The sequence below is a fragment of the Clarias gariepinus genome, chromosome 3 (genome assembly GCF_024256425.1).
Source record: "Clarias gariepinus isolate MV-2021 ecotype Netherlands chromosome 3, CGAR_prim_01v2, whole genome shotgun sequence".
Lineage (NCBI taxonomy): Eukaryota > Metazoa > Chordata > Actinopteri > Siluriformes > Clariidae > Clarias > Clarias gariepinus.
Genome location: NC_071102.1, coordinates 42,350,402 through 42,367,680, shown reverse-complemented (window position 1 = coordinate 42,367,680; position 17,279 = coordinate 42,350,402). Strand labels below are relative to the sequence as shown.

At 40.8% G+C, this 17,279-nt stretch overlaps 2 protein-coding genes across 5 annotated transcripts in view; both read right to left on the bottom strand.

Moving 5' to 3' along the window:
* Positions 1-17,279, bottom strand: part of LOC128518710 (sialoadhesin-like) — a 1,187,000-nt gene that overhangs the window by 219,837 nt on the left and 949,884 nt on the right. The window lies entirely within an intron of this gene.
* crebbpa (CREB binding protein a) overlaps positions 1-17,279 on the bottom strand; it is a 37,878-nt gene that overhangs the window by 18,367 nt on the left and 2,232 nt on the right. For all 4 annotated transcript variants that reach the window (XM_053491660.1, XM_053491662.1, XM_053491661.1 and 1 more), the window contains exons 2-3: positions 3,406-4,052; positions 437-571 (exon numbers count right to left, since the gene is read on the bottom strand). In XM_053491660.1, coding sequence (XP_053347635.1) covers positions 437-571; positions 3,406-4,052 — 782 coding nt within the window. The remainder of the gene's footprint in view (positions 1-436; positions 572-3,405; positions 4,053-17,279) is intronic.

Here is a 17,279-nt window from a genome sequence, read left to right as displayed (position 1 = left end):
AATAAAATTTTAACGGCTCGCAACTTAGCTGGTGTTCAGGTCAGTTTATTCACTCGTACGCGAGGCAAATTTTTTGCAAATATCAGTCCCTAGGTGTAAAAACACGTAAACCAGTGTGTGGGTACGCCGAGGTTCCAGTGTAGAGAGACGAACTGGTAATGTGTGTATACTATAATAATGTGCTACAGATACTGTGATCCACCCGATACTGAACGGGTATTTAACGTCTACAGACATCCAGGAAACACAGCTAAAAGCCACTAGCTGACCGACACCGCTGAATGTGTAGCTAACGCTCGCTGTGTGACTGAAACTGTGCAATAATGCTTCATACGATATGAAGAGGACTGAGGGACAACAACGTGTGTTAAATTAAGGAGAGAGAGAGAGAGAGAGAGAGAGAGAGAGAGAGAGAGAGAGAGCACTGAACACTCACCATGGTGGGAACGTTCGGCAGGCTGTTCGTCAGGGCTGCTTTACTCTGTAGCTGCGCGTTCACACCCGGCGCCGCTAACTGCTGCCCGCCCGTTTGATATTGACCGAATGGACTGCCACCTCCTGGCATACCCATCTACACAAAGTAAAGGAAAGAAGGAAATAAATAAGTTAAATAGAAGGGAAAAGCACTGCCTAAATATCAGTCATGTACAAATATTAATTAGAAAATCCTTAAAATAACAATCTGCTTTAAAACAAAAAGAAAAGAAACCACTGAAATGAAAATTTAAATAGCTGAATCTCGATAGGAAAAAAAAAATACTGCAAAAATTTTCACTTTATACTTTATTAGCTATTCAGATAAGTCTCCAGTGAGCATGTAAAAAAAAATTATAATAATAATAATAATAATAAGTCAACAAATGGATATTCTCTTGCTCTTCGCCTCATATAAAAGCCCCTCCCCCATCGTGACCTCATATAAAAGCCCCTCCCCCGTCGTGTCACTCAGACCATTGACAGAGACTGAGACGCTGGGTTCAGAAGAGGAGCGAAACACTGAAAGTAGTTTGAGGAGTGAAAACTCTAAGGGGAATTTCAGCTGCAGCCTTAACACACGCGGACGCTGTAAGGGGGAGGGGGTGGGGCGCCAAGTCATGCGCTAACTTGTCAAATTAATTAGTAAATAAAATACAGGACCTTTAAAACCGATACCCGACGCTACTTGCATCCAAACTGAACATTGTTGGGGAAAAAACTAAAAAAAAAAAAAAAAAAAAACAGCACACACACTGCAGGGGTTTTTCCTGGGGTCGCCATGTCTACTGAAATGAGTATTACTGTGTGGAAAAAAAAACACGGGGAAAAAACATTTGTTCTAATTATGTCTCCGGAAAGGAGTTTCAATCAGAACACCATACAGGACTAAACTATTTTGCACATACACACTTATTGACATTTGTCTTTTTGCACTCGTTCTGGACATTCATGGACACTTTGGACACCTGCACATTTACACATTTACATTTCTTTTTTTTTTTTTTGCTAGCTGCACATAATGTCACTTTCAACAAGAAAAACAGATTTCTAATATAAAAACTAAATTCTAATAACAGGGATTTCTATTTAAATCCCACTTCATCTCCACATTAAAGTTTCTATATTTGTACATCTTGGTTTCCTTGTATTTTTCTTATATTGTATATTTTGTCTTACCTTCTATAGATATATATTTTCCCTAACTTAGCTAAATTAATTCTCTATAGTTTATTTCTTTTCATTTATATATATTTCCTATCAATAATCTTTATTTTTAAGGTCACAGACGGTCGTTTAAGCATTTCACTGCATATCGTACTGTGATTGAGACAAATAAAATTTTTATTTGAGTAACGGTCATGGACATTTTTTGTTTGAAATATATAAAAGAAAATTTTTAAAAAAATCAATCGCGGTATAGGTCAGTACGAAGCCACTAGGGGGTCAAAACATCAAGTTAAATCAACAGCAAAAAAAAAAAAAAAAAAAAAAAAAAGAGATGCACCTTCTTCATGACAACACAACAGCGCATTCATCTCACGGAACTTGTGGAAGATGTGTAGAGAAGGACTAAAGCTTACGACCAATGCTCACTTTAGTTACATAATTTTTTTTTCTTAGAAATAATAATAATACTACATCAGCATATTTCTCCGTCCTTTTCATTTCCATTCCACCCCCCTACCAGCTCACTTTTCTCATTATGCTAATTGACCAATTAACAAACCTGAATTGGGGTCCATGAAGTGAGGGGGGGGAACAAAACAAAAACAGGAGAGTTTAATTTTTCCAGGACAGGAACAAGTGCACCTTCACCCTCCCACCCGTATAGATTCGTTCATCCACTTCAACACTTCCACTCCTCCCTCCGGCAGCACGCCGTCCGCTTGCTCCCCCTCTGTTGACATCGTTCCAGCAGACCAGATAAAAGAGGCCAGCTGAGCGCCGCATGCACTGCCAGCCCTCCTCTCTCTCTCTCTACACACACACACAGCTTTATCCTGACCCTCCTCCTGCTGTGCTTACTCATTCACATACAGATTTGTTGCAGTCTCCGCTCACTCGCTCTCATCCCTCGAGAGCAGAAGCTGCCACTCTGGCCACTGTCTCTTAACACACACACAGAGGTCTGTTAGATACTTGATTCTGACTGCACTAATAATAACGCATGGCCTTATCTCCAGGACGTGTTTTTTTTTTTTATTTGCTCATTTTGTGGCCCATCAGCACAACTACTCAGTAAAAAAAAAAACCTCCGGAGTTGCAGCAGCGCTGGTTTGCGTCATGGCATCCCGCTATCTGTTCTGTCACTGACGCAATGTCTCATCTTCAGGCATGAGAAGCAGGGGGGCTCCCCGAACGCCGTCTGACTGCTACACCCACAGAGAAGAGAAAGCACCACGGCGCTCTGATGTGGTGGCGAGTAGCGAGTACTAGAGATGTGACAGAACCTTCCTACGAGCTTCCTGTGAAACCGCAGCGGCGTTCGGTGAAAGGTAAACACCACCTTTTCACTCCACCGCACCGTGCTGTACAAAAGGTTCCACGAGAGGAGGAGGGATGGGTTACACGGGACAGGACGAGTAGCGCGGAAACTCATGCCGGGAACGTGCCAGGGTTTATTCCTGTGCTTGCCGTCTGCATAACTGCACCGAGACTCGGATTGTTCGTTGCTTCTCCTTGAGGTCTCTGATTTGGTTAAAAAAAAAAAAAAAACTGCTCAGATGCTCTTAACTCTTGTTACCTAATTAAACATGAAACGCGGAGCGGCTAGCCAGACACGCGTCTCTGTTTTGCATATGATCCAACAAACAAAATGAGCCGCTATTGAAAAATTAGTTGCTTCTTTTTTTCCCCTCTCTCTACGCACAGAGCTGCTAAAAAAAATAAAATAAAATAAAATAAGAGGATGACTTGACGTCCTCTCACCTTGTTCATGTTGCCTGCTTGCTGAGCGTTCATGCCCATCTGCTGCGCCCCCTGCGTCAGTGTCTCTGCCAGCACGCTGCCCGCTCCTCCTGGCGCTCCCCCGGCTGCCGCCGCCGCCACCTGCTGCCCTACGGATGCCGCTCCTTGGTACTGCATCCCCGGCGCGCCCCTGCCACGCCCGCCCGGGCCCAGCGTCCCGTTCATCACCTGGCCCTGCTGCGCAGCCGCGCTCTGTGCCATCATGCCGTTGTTCAGCATGGCCTGGCTGAAGCCGGCGTTCATTCCCATGCCACCATTCCCCGGCGCGCCCTGAGCGGCTCCCGCCGGCTTCGGCGTCGGGGACGCGTGCGAGGGAGAGCCCTGGCCCAGCGGGCTCTTACCAAGGGCGCCCAGTTGAGGCCCCATACCTCCCCCGGGGCCCGGGCTGGACGAGTTCATAGCTGCCGAATTCAGACCGGGGCCGGTGCCCCCGCGCAGGAGCTCCGAGAGCTGCTTGTGATTAGCGGCGGCGCCCGGCATCCCTGCTGTCGTGCCCGCTCCACCGTTCGAAGGCATGCCCATCAGTCCGAGGTCGCCGTTCGGACCGCTCGGAATCAACTCGTCCGGCAGGTTGCTCTCCAGGTCGTCCCACGACAACGAGCTCAACTCTGAGAGAGGGGGAGAGAGAGAGGCGTTACATTCGTTCTCATATTAAAAAGCACAACAAATAAAATCTAAAACATAGATACACCAAGGAACAAACGTAGTAAAGACAATGAGAGTTTTATGAATGGAAGACAAGGACGATGTCCTGTGTGCAACCTGAAACATGCGAGAGACTTAAAAAAAAAAAAAAAAAGAAAAAACCTAAAGCATCAGCTAAAAAAAAAAAAAAATAATACTAAATGCTAAATGTTACTTATAAATATTAGGTGATGTCACTGTGGTGAACCCCAGGGGTCTCCTTTAGGACCCCTATTTTTTTGTTAGACTACTGTAAGAGCATGGTGTTGATACTCTGTCCATTTTGGAGCTGGTGTATGCACGCACATTAATTTTCAACTGTCAAGTTTATGGTTGTATGCACAGTAAAGAAACATTTTACGCGGTTAAACACGTGGTTTCCCCAGTGTCCAAACGACACCACTGACAACCAAGTTTTGGAAAATCTTCCCCTTCGGACTGGGTTTTCCAAAATCTGTTTTTTTTTCAACGACCAAACAAAACTGCGTGTGGACGAACGGCCAAAACCGCAGGAAAAAACTCTCAGTTGGTGAAAATACCCAGCTACGTGTGGACGCGGACAAAGTCTGCAGTGATTGTGGAGTGTGTGGAGTACTGTTAGTTTGTTTAGATTAGATTTATGGTGAGATGGAGTAATATTTCACAGAGAGAGTGTATACAGTAAATCCTAAGATAAACCAAGGCATAAAGAACACGGCGCATGAAGGGTTTTAACATTTAAAAATTTATTTATTTAGCATTTTTTTTCCCTTTTAGGACCAGGTTAGCAGCTCACGTGTTAAACATACATACAACTCGCTCTCTTACTTGCTGAAACTTTTACATCGGAAAAGTAACAAAATACAGCTAGGTAATAACACTAGCCGCAAGGATGACGACACAAACTGCAATTAAAAACTTTTCTTTTTTAATCAATCGAACATTAAAAATTGAATTATTGTCAGCAAAAAAAAAAAGGTAAATAAAAAAAATAATAATTATAATAACACAAACATTAAACTTATATGATAAAATATAAATCTAAAACTTGAGGTTCTAAAAAAACAAAAAAAACAAATCATGTTTGCAGCCTGGCTGAGTTTTTTTTTTCTTCGTTTTAAAGCACGCGTCGTCATTTGGATGCATCACGCGGAGCGTCTGGTAGTAAATGAGGGCACTTTAACTGCCCGCCTCCTAGAGTAAACACACACACACACACACACACACACACACACACACACACACACACACCAGCAGGTGCTCGACACAAGAGCGACTGGAGAGGAGATCATCTCTTCCTCTTTTATCGCCAGCACACAGATCTCTCTCTCTCTCTCTCTCATATTCATACACACACAGCCCTTATCTCACCATCTTTGTGCTGAATCACTCCTTTTACACAGCAAGACTGGAAACACACACACACACTGCCAGGCAGACACTAGAGCTGTCCTACACACAGCTGTCTCACACACACACCCTGGAGCGGTGCCAGGAGGCAGAGCATTGTTTTGGTTTCTGCAGCCACGTGAAGCCCTGAGCCCCAGTGTGGCGGGAAGGGGGGGGGGGGGATTCTCCCTCGCCGTCTTCCCTCTACACACACTTCATCATTCCAGCACGATACACACACACACAGTCTCTGTCGATACTAAAGCTGCAAATGTCATATGACGAATTACTTTTTCTACGAATTACGAATCGAGTCCTTCGCTTATTATTATTGCGAGTTTTCTTTTCTGTTCTGCTTTATGCGAACTCTTCTAAAGTAAATTAACTGCCTTTGCTGCTTCGAGGACGCGAAGCGAGTCACGAAGCGCGTCTCGTACAACAAGACCACACCCCCCCCCCCGCCCCCCTCTCCTTCCTTCTCATTCAGTTCTCGACTCTCCCCGTCTATAAATAAACACTCGGGCAGCTGCAGCTGTCGGTCGGTCGGTGGCTCGATGCGGTGATGGTTGGCCGTCTGGACTGGAACAGGTGCAGCACGCTCGGCGTTTCGGTCGCTGTAAAACGTGCAGCGGGGAACCCCATCAAGTCACTGCTTTTTCTTTCTTTCTTTTTGTCATTCCCCTCGTCCAACTCTCTGAGCGCAGAGGAAAGGAGCGTTGCCGTGACTACAAAGCTTTCGAACAGCAGAATCGAACGCGTGGAGAACACGGGTCTGGATCCATCCAGCACCGGCTTGCACGCGCACACGAAAACAAAAGCGGCGTCGGAGAGGAAACGGAGGCCTGAGCAGAGATGCCGAGCGATCGCAAACAAAACTCTTGCTTTCACTTCTGCAGCACGATCAAACACCTTGTCGCTATCAGACACCTGTCGGGTGCCACCTTTGATATGACCGCGCCCCGCACGCGCCTGTTAATCATCATGCTCCTTCCACCCCTCCCCCACTCCGCAGTGATTAACGTGCCGAGCTCTTGCACAATTCCTGGTTGAAGATCCGCGAGTGTGTGCAGCGAGGGCTGACGTACTGCTACTGCCTGCAGCGTGACACGCGACCTCCGTCTTCGTCACGTCAGACACGGACATGAAATCATCAAGCTGAACTAACCACTGCACATACACACTCGCGCACGCACACAGCAGCGTACGAGTGGTGCTGCAGAGTGCTTACTCATTTCCAGGCACGAACACCAAGTGAAGCCAAGAAAAATAATAGAAACTCCACCAACATCTTAGTAACAACAGACTTTTCTTATCCTCCCCATCGTCCCGTTTTAAAAAACTTATGCATTTTAGCCAAACAAACAAACAAGCTCAGCTTTTTCCCCCCTATGTAATCCCCGCTCACTGTCTCATTCAAGTCACATGACTGCATATCGGACGTCATCCAATCTAGGACGGCATACGGAATCGACCGAGGTCCGATTTGATTTGCGCGTTCGGACGGCACCAAAACAAAAATCAGATGTCTCTCAGGCTGCTCACCCCCTCTTGCTCTTTTTCTCATTTTTTTTCTTTTAAGTTGTTTCTCTCATTCCAAGGTTTCCGTCTGTCGGTCCAGGAGTGAGTTCAGGACCTCAAATGTCAAACGCTGATAAAGTTACCCGTCTGTAGGGTAAAGTAGTAGACCGACACAGCAGGTGTGAGGAAACAGTTACTCCCCCCTTTCACACCAAAGCGGTTCTGGACCCCTGGTTCAGCAATGATGCACAATTTCAAACCGGTTGTGTTTTTAGACGGACAAAGCCGCGCCTCCTCGGACAGGAAAGTGGGGTTTAATGGGGGCGCCAACACTTTGCTGGCACGGGCTGGAGCGGGAGACGGTCATGGCCAACAAAACGTTTGATACCACCATATTTAAAACCTTTTTATATATATATATATATATATATATATATATGTGGAATCAATAGGCAGCTCGAGTACTTTCTAGTAATGATAAAGCAAGGACCTTAAAAATTCACCAAAGTAAGCTGCTGTTGTTCCTGCTGCTAGAATCATTATTCTTTTCGTTTTTTTTGTCGCTAGCTTTGCTTCTAGCATTCCTGCCAGTTCACACGGATGCATACAGTGAGGTAACTACGTGTCTCTTGACCCATGGAAAGTTCTTATAAAGCCAAAGTTCTTAGAAAGTTCGCTATCGAGCCGGCTCTAAGCCGCCTCACTCTGGTGGAAAAGGGGGCCGGTGTGTTCCATCACAACATTCCACCCTCTTCCACTGCTCATTAATTTGGGGTTTGGAGGAAGAAAAAAAAAAAATCCCGATCTCAACTTGTATGTATTAGTTAATTGACTTGACAACAAACCCAGATGCTCACAGTAACACTATTAATTCTCCAATCAGGCCAGAGATTAGCGAATGATTTAGTCGTACAACTCGAACGCCCAACATCACAGCACTGTTGTACTTAATTCCAAACATTGAAGGGGAGGTTACATTCTGATGACCTGGTTCTGATTGGCTCCTTTCAGCGCTCCATCTCAAAGCACTACCTTTTCTTCCGCTGTGTTTAGCAACTAGTACAGACTCGACATCATCGCATGCATTAGTTTATATAGTTATCATTACGATCATGTTAAAGTAAACGTCTTGCGCACGCACACACAAAACTAAAATTATATATCACACTATCCGAACAGAAACAGGCTGCATTAAGTGTGACACAAGTTACAGTATTAGTTAATTAAATCGGTGTGTTGATTCCAGCGGTTACACAGAGACTCTGAGGAAAGACAGAAAGATACACAGAATTATACTACGAGTGTGTTAAGGTTGAGTAATAAAAACCTTTCCCAACAATAAAGGTTAACTATCCATTAAATTTTAAACTTAAAAAAAAAAAAAAAAAATGCACACAAAGAACACACTAGCATTTACCGTATGATTGTAAAAAAAAAAAAAAAAATGATTTAAACCAACACATTTAAAAAAGTGCTGTAGTTTTAGTGACCCCTGGATGATCATGACCCAGCCACCGCTTCACTGATTTTTTTTTCCTTGAATCACTTCTGTACGGTCCCGACCACTGCAGCCCGGTAAAGTCCCACAAGAGCTGTGTTTTAGGAGTCCATCTGACCCAGTCGTCTAGACGTCACAATTTCACTCGTCAAAGTCGTTCAAATCCTTACGCTGATTTTTTTTTCCCTCGATTACAAAACATTGCCTTCAGGAACAAAACCTTCACTTACTGCCTAATTAATATCACTCGACTATAACGAGATAATCATTATTCACACACACACACACACACAGTGTTTCGCTACAGGTGTGAAATGTACTTGGTGGGAGACGGCCAAACGGCTCGGCATTACCTGCAGTATAAAAGTGCTTTAAATACATACAACAAATACTTATGACCTGTAACACAATATTTTATACTTATTCGATATTTCTTATCGAATTTCTTATAACTTCCCATTTCACAGGTCTAACCTACAAACCCTTGGCACTGTTCGTCAGCCCTTAAAACACAGTATATGTAACCTTTTCCCCCCTCCATTACTATGTTTTAATAAATAAATATATACGAGGTCAGGATTGTGCAGTATAGCGTAACGTCCTATTTTTCATCACAACAGAGGCAAAATGTGCGAAAAACAAATATTTTACCTACAATACAGGTAAATCTTACCTTTTATACAAGTATCCACCCATACATACATATTCATACATACACTTGATGCCCACAACGTAGCGGTTCAGAGTTCGCGGCCTCGTCAGTCGTAATTTTTTTCTTAATAATAGTTCGTGGATAACCTTGCGATTTCGCAGAAACCACAAATATTCTCTTATTACATTCTCTTATTCATTTTTAAAAGTGATTACAGTGGAACCTTGGAATACGGGCATAATTCGTTCCGGAAGTGGGCTCATATATCAAAACACTCGTAAACCAAATCTAATTTTATCATAAGAAATAATGGAAACTTAATTATTTTTTTTTTATTTATTTCTTTGGGCTGTGAAACGAACAATTTAACACAAAATATTAAGTAAAAAAAATTTAAATTAACCTGCACTTTCCTTTAAAAACAAAGAAGTAAAAATAAATCCTGATGTGCGTGTGAAGCTAAAGTAAGGAGCCCCTCCCCCCTCTCGTCTTACACAGTTACCCTTCCTCCACTCTTTCCACACACACGTGCACACAACGGAAACACACTTTTATCGAACAAATAAACAAGAAATCTCTTTAATGACACTCAATTGAGCGACACACTAATAAAATCACTGTTGTAAAGTAAAAATAAAACAAATTAACCTGCACTTTACCTTTGAAAAGAATCACGACAGAGCAGTGTTTCTGTGTACAGCAAAAAGAGAGAGTGTGTGTGTATGTGTAAGTGTGTGTGTGTGTGTGTGTGTGTGTATCTGAAGGTAAAAGTAGGAGGGGTCTGTGTGCGCGCGTCATTGGACACCGTCCCCCCGCGCACACTCACACACAGAGCAGACTGATACAGGGAGAAAATGGATCTTTAACCTCTCTAATGAGACTTTCTTTTGCTTTACACGTGCGCTGTACACACACACACGTACAGACACAAAATAAAATGTTTCACACACACAGACACACACGTTGTCACAGTGTTATAGTAAACAGTACACGCATGCATGGATATTGATTATACCAGTAAGAGACGCGTACTAAAACCCAGCAGGGAAGACGATTACCCACAATTCCGCAGCACAAGAGAGAAAAAAAAAGGTTGGCTCAGTTGTGATCATGTGACGCTTGGTGTCAAAACCAAGATGGTTCGTTTTCCAAGTCAAAATTTATTAGAAATCTTTGCTCGTCTTGCGAAACACTCGCAAACCGCGTTACTCGCAATCCGAGGTTTCACTGTATTAAGCGAGTTTAAAATTAAATGAATGAGTTTGGGAGCAGATGTATAGTTTAAACTTTAAAAAATAAAAGCATTCCTAGGCTTTTGTGACGACATCCAAAATTCACAAGTGCTCTAGGGACGTAACCCGTGTGTGTGTGTGTGTGTGTGTGTGTGTGTGTGTGTAGATAGAAAAAAAGAGAGAGTGAGAGAATCGACAGGTTTTTATTTTGATTGGCCGTAAACGGTGATCAGCCTCAGATATAAACGATTCTGTACCAGAAGTGCAGAAGCTTACGAGTCGCTCAAAGGAGAAAAGCATTTTATGGCGTTACGTTATCAAAGATCGTGCATGAATTTGTCCCAAAGCCACTCATTACACACATACACACACACATACCCCAGTCTAAAAACACCACGAGCGCTAATTACACTGAAATCGTGTGCGCTAGTAGCCCTGTGTGCCTGCGCACAGCAGCACACACTCACTGTTGGGTTTTGAGACTTTGGAGGCGTTAAATCATTGCCGTTTCTTTACAATCCTTCAAGTAAAGTATTTACACGTTTCTCTCCCCTGTAGTAGAAGTGAATTATATGCCAGGTTGAAATTATTATAATAAATAATAATGATGGTGGATGACAAAAAACATGTACTGCATGCGTTAAATGTTGGTTAAACTCTTGGATCTGTATTGTTTAAAGGCTGCTAGTTTAAAAACTAACGTTATTAGGAACAGGCTACATTTAATTACTTGAAGTTTTTTTTTTTTTTGAAGGTTTAAAAACTAACAAAATCTGGGGTAAATTAAATATATTAAATCAGGAGTATTTATAAAATTAATACTTTTACAAGATTTTACTCAATTCAGCACTGAAAAATTATCAGACTGAGAGAAAATTTTTTCAATAAAGCAAGTTAGATTGAAAGAGATGGGTAACATATACTCTTATTTAAAATATAAAATATATAATTAACACCCAACAAGTACGCAAAGTGACCCTCGTGTTTAGTTTACAACATTAGCAGCAACTTGTTAGAGAGCAGGTTGGAAATTCATGGACAGAGACGTCTATGGATGAGAGCGTCTACCAACGCTGGAAACATAAATGACTTGGTTGCAGAGGCTGAACGATATGGGTGAAAATCTTTTCCCCTCGTAAATAGGGTAAAGTTAATTAATTGATATCGATAATCATTAAGGGGTGCGCATGCGTGTTTGTATATTATGTATAAATAAAATCAAGGTTTCTTACATGTAGAGTATACTTGGCCGACCTGTTTAAAAAAAAAAAAAAAAAAAAATCAGTTTGCGATCGAGTAACTGTTAGCGGACGGCTCCTTCTCGCACTACCCGCTCAAGTGTGATGTGAGACACAGTTTAGCACAGTATAAACGGGCCGTTCTCATTAAAAAAAAAATGTTTTTAACCTTAAAACTCAAGCAGCTTGAATCCATGCAGAAACAAAGCACTGTTTTTTTATTCTTAAAAAAAACGCCTCGGTATACAAATGGCCTGCTTCACAAATTTTTATCTTAAAAGAGACTGAAATTCTGCAAGGAATTCCATATGAAGATTTCTCAGCATACGAGCAAAACAAGCAAACCAATCAGCATCTTTGGTGCGAGTAAAGATATAAAATCATGGGATCCCCATGGAAGGTTAGCAAGAAAAGGGAGCCGCTTACATAAATTAAGGGCAAGTGATGTTTAATGTATATTTATTTCATATTTTACTTAATTTACATGTTCCTTCTAAAGGTTTACTTTACAATATTTTTTTTTTAATATGAACAAAATATGACTATGGTGTTGCTAATATTTCTGCTGGCTGCAACAGATTAACATTATTTCCTCTGGGTAAATGTGTCTCGCAATACAAAATTTTACCTCAAGAACCGCAGGAATGGATTCAATTTGTATGCTGAGGTACCACACACACACCATTTAGACCAAACTTTTTTTAATCAAAGTTTAATTCTCAGCAAAGCGTTGTGTGTATGATTATTAGGAGACAGAACTAAAGCTGCTCAGCGAGTGAGTGACATTTGCCTGCTCACGTCATCAAAATCAGCTAAAAACCTTTTTCAAGGTCAATAAAACTAAGTTTTTAGTTTTAGTGTCTCCAACACAATAAACACTGCGTTTGGAGGAGGAGTAAAACCGAAGATGTGCATTCATAAAAGTACATTATCTGAGGGGGTGTTTTTTTTTCAGGCATTAACACACTCACACACACACGTACACTTTTAATGTACTTGTGGTAACTTGTTTAGTACAGTGAAGTGGAAAAAGTTCTTTAAAGTATATAATCTAGACGATTTTGTAAACAGGCCATAATTTCCTAAATATATAAGGAACACATGGAATGTCACATAACTTACTCTCTTAATAAAAGATAAAACAACAACATATCGACACCTAGATGTCTGGGCGGTACATCAAAATTAAGATATTCAGAATCTCAAATTGTGCACATGACAATTAGGTCACCTTTTAAAAACAAATAAATAAATATAAACTCTAGTGTGTAGTCACATGACTCCGTCCCATCCAGTCTGGGACATGGAAGCAACATAGTGAAGTCTTTTATCACAACGAATTCAATTAAATTATCATGCATTAAAACACAATCACAATAAAACGTCAATTAATTGCGCTGTTAATTTGAGATCATATCACGCAACACTAGTGTCTATTAGGGAAGTGTATCACCAGTCAGTCACCTCCAGATATTACGATATCACGATACCTCTGTGATTTGATATTACATTTTCCTCCAATTTGGTTACAATTTTTAAAAAACTTTAATGAGTAATTAAATGTCTCACTTAAAAAAAAAACCAAATGCAGCATTTAAACACTACAAACTAACTTCAAATACAAGAGTTTAACATTTAACTTAAAATTAAATTAAGCAAAAAGCTACATTGTTACTGAGCAGCGTGTATCTGTCGTCTACTATAGTTATTATTTCTACACAAACTTAGACAAAAAAGGAATTCACTTCTACCACACAGGTTTAGAAATGCACGCTGTTTTAACTCCTCAAATGTCTCAAAACTCAACTTGAGCACCTTGAGACTGCCATAAGCGCGCGTGTGTGTAATGAGCGGGTTTAAGACTAATTCACGTTAAGAGTCTGGAGAAAAAAGTAAATCTGAGATTCTTGGCATTGTAACGCAAATAAATATTCATTTCATGAGCACTGATCATCACACAAAACAATCATGAGTCATAATTTAATCTCTAGTATCCAGGTGGCGAGTTGTTCAATAATAACGGCACTATATCTAGGGACATCAAATCGACACGACTGTACACAGGATCGTGGGGATAAAATAAAGTCATGACTTTAACTTTACGAGGATCAACTTTCGATTAATCAACATACAGACGTTTTTGTTTGTTAAATCTAAAAATACTGACTTTTAGCAGCCAAACGTGCCGCTTACGAAACCTGACAGTCCAGTCTGTCGAACGTGCTGAAATCGGATACGACACAATTTCACCTGGAAATTAGCACTTAGGATGGCATGTGGCGTTACAAACTTGCTAGTGTGACTTTTCGAACCTGTAGGAATCTCGCAGCCGTAGTCAATAAAGCCAAAGTATATTTCACTCAGGTCACCACGCACGCTTAGCATGTAAACATGTGCGGAATCCGTCATACGGTATGACTAAGTGTACCTTTACACACCTACAATTAAAAATAAAAGAAAGACCTTTCAGGCTATTGTTTGAAAAACAACAGCACAAGGAAAAAGGTCTAACCCAGGATCGTCCTCTTTAGCATCCAGACTGAATGAGGAACAACAATAAGGAATAATCCACGTCCCTGAGGTCGAACCGCGTCCTGCCTCCAAACGTGAGGACGACGAGATACACGTCCCTCCTCACAGGCTGTATAGCTTAACGTCTAACAGAAGTCATGTTCACGTTCAGGGCATCAAACACATAAAAGTAATCGCACACAACAATATCCACACTAGTCTCGAACAGACTGATTAAAGAACACAAACGCGTTTCATTTTATGCAAACCTGATTTTGACATTGCTGAACTCTACCCTGATTAACGCTCGTCTTCCCTCGTGTTAACGTGTTTTTATTTCTAAGGTACGCACGTGATGTTTTTTAATTCATGTTGAGGTGATCACATGAACCTTGAGATTTTAATAAGGATGTAAAAGCTTTCACTCTGTAATAGTTTTTATCCAGATGAATTGCGCCCCATTAAGGTTTACACGTGAGCAATTCTATTCTGAAGAATTTTACACGCAACGGTTTTAGTTCCAGTTTAGACATACATGCGAACATTATTATTTCATTATTCCAATTAAAACTTAAAACTTGAGAATTCTTCACTGGAAACGTTCACGTTAGGCCTTTTCCTTCCAATTAAGGTACATGCACGTAAACAGTCATGTTTACAACATGTTTTAATCCCTTAAGGCCACACACAAAAGGTGCTTCTTAATTTATTTATTTTTTCTTCCCATTGAGACGTTCACCCTGAAAGTATTTACTGCAGTTAAGCCGTACACATGAAATTTTCACTTCCATTTAGGGTGTACAGGTGAAGGTTTACACACTGTTTAAGGCAACACACAAACTTTTTTTTTTCTTCCAATAAAGGCGCACACTTCTATTCCAGTTACAGCATAAACGTGAACATTTTAATTATGTACATACAAGTCTTTTGAAGTCTAATTAAGCAAATTATTGCTTAATAATGTTTTTATGTTTTTATTCCAGTTAATTGGTACACAAACTTTTTTCCGATTGGGACAGGAGTAAAGGGTTTTATTCTGGTTAAAGCCGACATGTGAGCATTTCTTTTATTTTTTTCATTTGTTTTTTAATTTTTTTTAAATTTTTGTTAAGTCCGACACATGAACATAATTTTTTTTTTATTATAAAAATACGTTAACCCTTTTCATTCCGATTAAGGTCCACATGTGCAGGGTTTTTTTCCTGACACATGAACGGGTTTAATTCCGGTTAAGGTTGACATAGGAGATGTTTATTCTGATTAAAGCGCACACGTGAATATTTTTATTCCAATTAAAGCAACATAAAGTTCGTTGTCTTCTAATTAAGGCTTACACGTGAACATTTGCATTCCAGCTGACGCTAACACATTAATCTCTTTATTCCTATGAAGGTGTACATTTGAAGATATTTATCACAGATAAGGCATAAACGAAGATTTTTATTGCATTATGTGGTTTTCTTTGTTTACTACATCACTTTTCTGAGATGTAAGGAAATGTAATTGGACTTTTTTTTGAATAATATAAGTACAAGATCACAGGAAGGAGCTGATGCTAAAATCTTCATCAGTTCTTATGACTGTTCAAAAACTCCACAGGTTTTTTGACGTTTTTTACTTTGTTTAAATTTCATTAAAAATAAATAAATAAATAAATAAATAAACACTTTGTATGCAGTTCTGAGCAAAAAAAAACAAACGCACATCGTAAAAGAAAAACATGCTTTAAGGAATAGTAACGTCTTTATCTCTCAGCCCGAGCGCATATGAAATCGACTACACGGCCCTGTAGATGAAGCGTTTAATAATCAAAGCTGAGGACTGCTTTAAAACAAACAGACGTACAGAAAAAAACCTGCGTTTAACGCATGATGAAACGCCGCTGCTGGAAAATGATGCAAGAGCGCAGTTACGGCTTCGTCGCTAGCGTTAAGCAGCGAGATTAACTCTGCTCGTGCACAAAAACCGGTCTGCCTTAAATTACAGCTTGAACGCCTGACTTTTTCCCTTCCCCGTTTCTTCTCTCGTCTGCTTAAACCGCCAGGAGATTTGGTGCTGATTCATTTTCTGTCGCAGCGTTTTTTTTTCTTTTCTCTTTTTTTTTTCAGAGAGTAGTGCAAACCTTAAAATCTCAGTTTATTCCACTGTAACGTCCTGAAACGTTATCGTTTCTACAGCAACAGCTTAGAGGGAGAACCAAACGCGAACGCTCACAAACGGATTTATAAACATCGATGTGGTGGGAAAAAAAAATCTCGGCATAGATTTGATGCGGTGATGCTGATGAGTAAAATCTTAAGGAAGAAGAAAGAAAACAGGATTTCCCCCCCTTCATTTAGTACGTCAGACTGTCGATAAAAGAAAATTTGAATACGCACCAGAAGATGACTTGCTTCATGGACCGAACGTTATATTCGACTAGAAACTGATCATAAATTGTGTTTAATGTCACGTTCAGGAATCAAGTTTATAAGTTAATCGCTGCAGTGTATAAGATCCAGATCCAGGACGGAGACGCCGCGCGTCATCACTGGTGATAATTATTTCTCTTACAGGAAAGCATTTTATTTTATGCTTAACACACAAAATGTGTATGGTTATACACTATGAGAAGTGTTGAAACAAAAAATGCTATAATAATTAAAAGGTATATACATCATTATTATTATTTTGATGTGTATTAATCGCTCACTCACTCATCGCCTATACCGGTTTATCATATGTACAGGGTCGCAGGGGAACTCAAGGGACTTAGGGCACGAGTCTTAGGGTACACCCTGGATGGAGTTCCAATCCATCACAGGGCGCGCGCACACACACACACTACAGGCAATTTGGAAATGTCAATTTGCCACCTAGCCTGCATGTCTTTGGACTGTAGAACAAAACCGGAGGACTCGGAGGAAACCCAACAACCACTGGAGAGAGCGTGCACGCACGCAAACCCGAGGCGAGAATCGAACCCAGAACCAAGAGGTGCTAACCACTAACCCCTTCATCTCATCATTTAAGAAGTTGTTTGACACTGGAACAGGTACATCTTCAAAAGTGAAAACTCCGTAGAAGTTTCTGACTTTTAATCTGAGTTTGACTCATATTAGAGACTAATACCTAAACTCTTATCTATCGTTAAT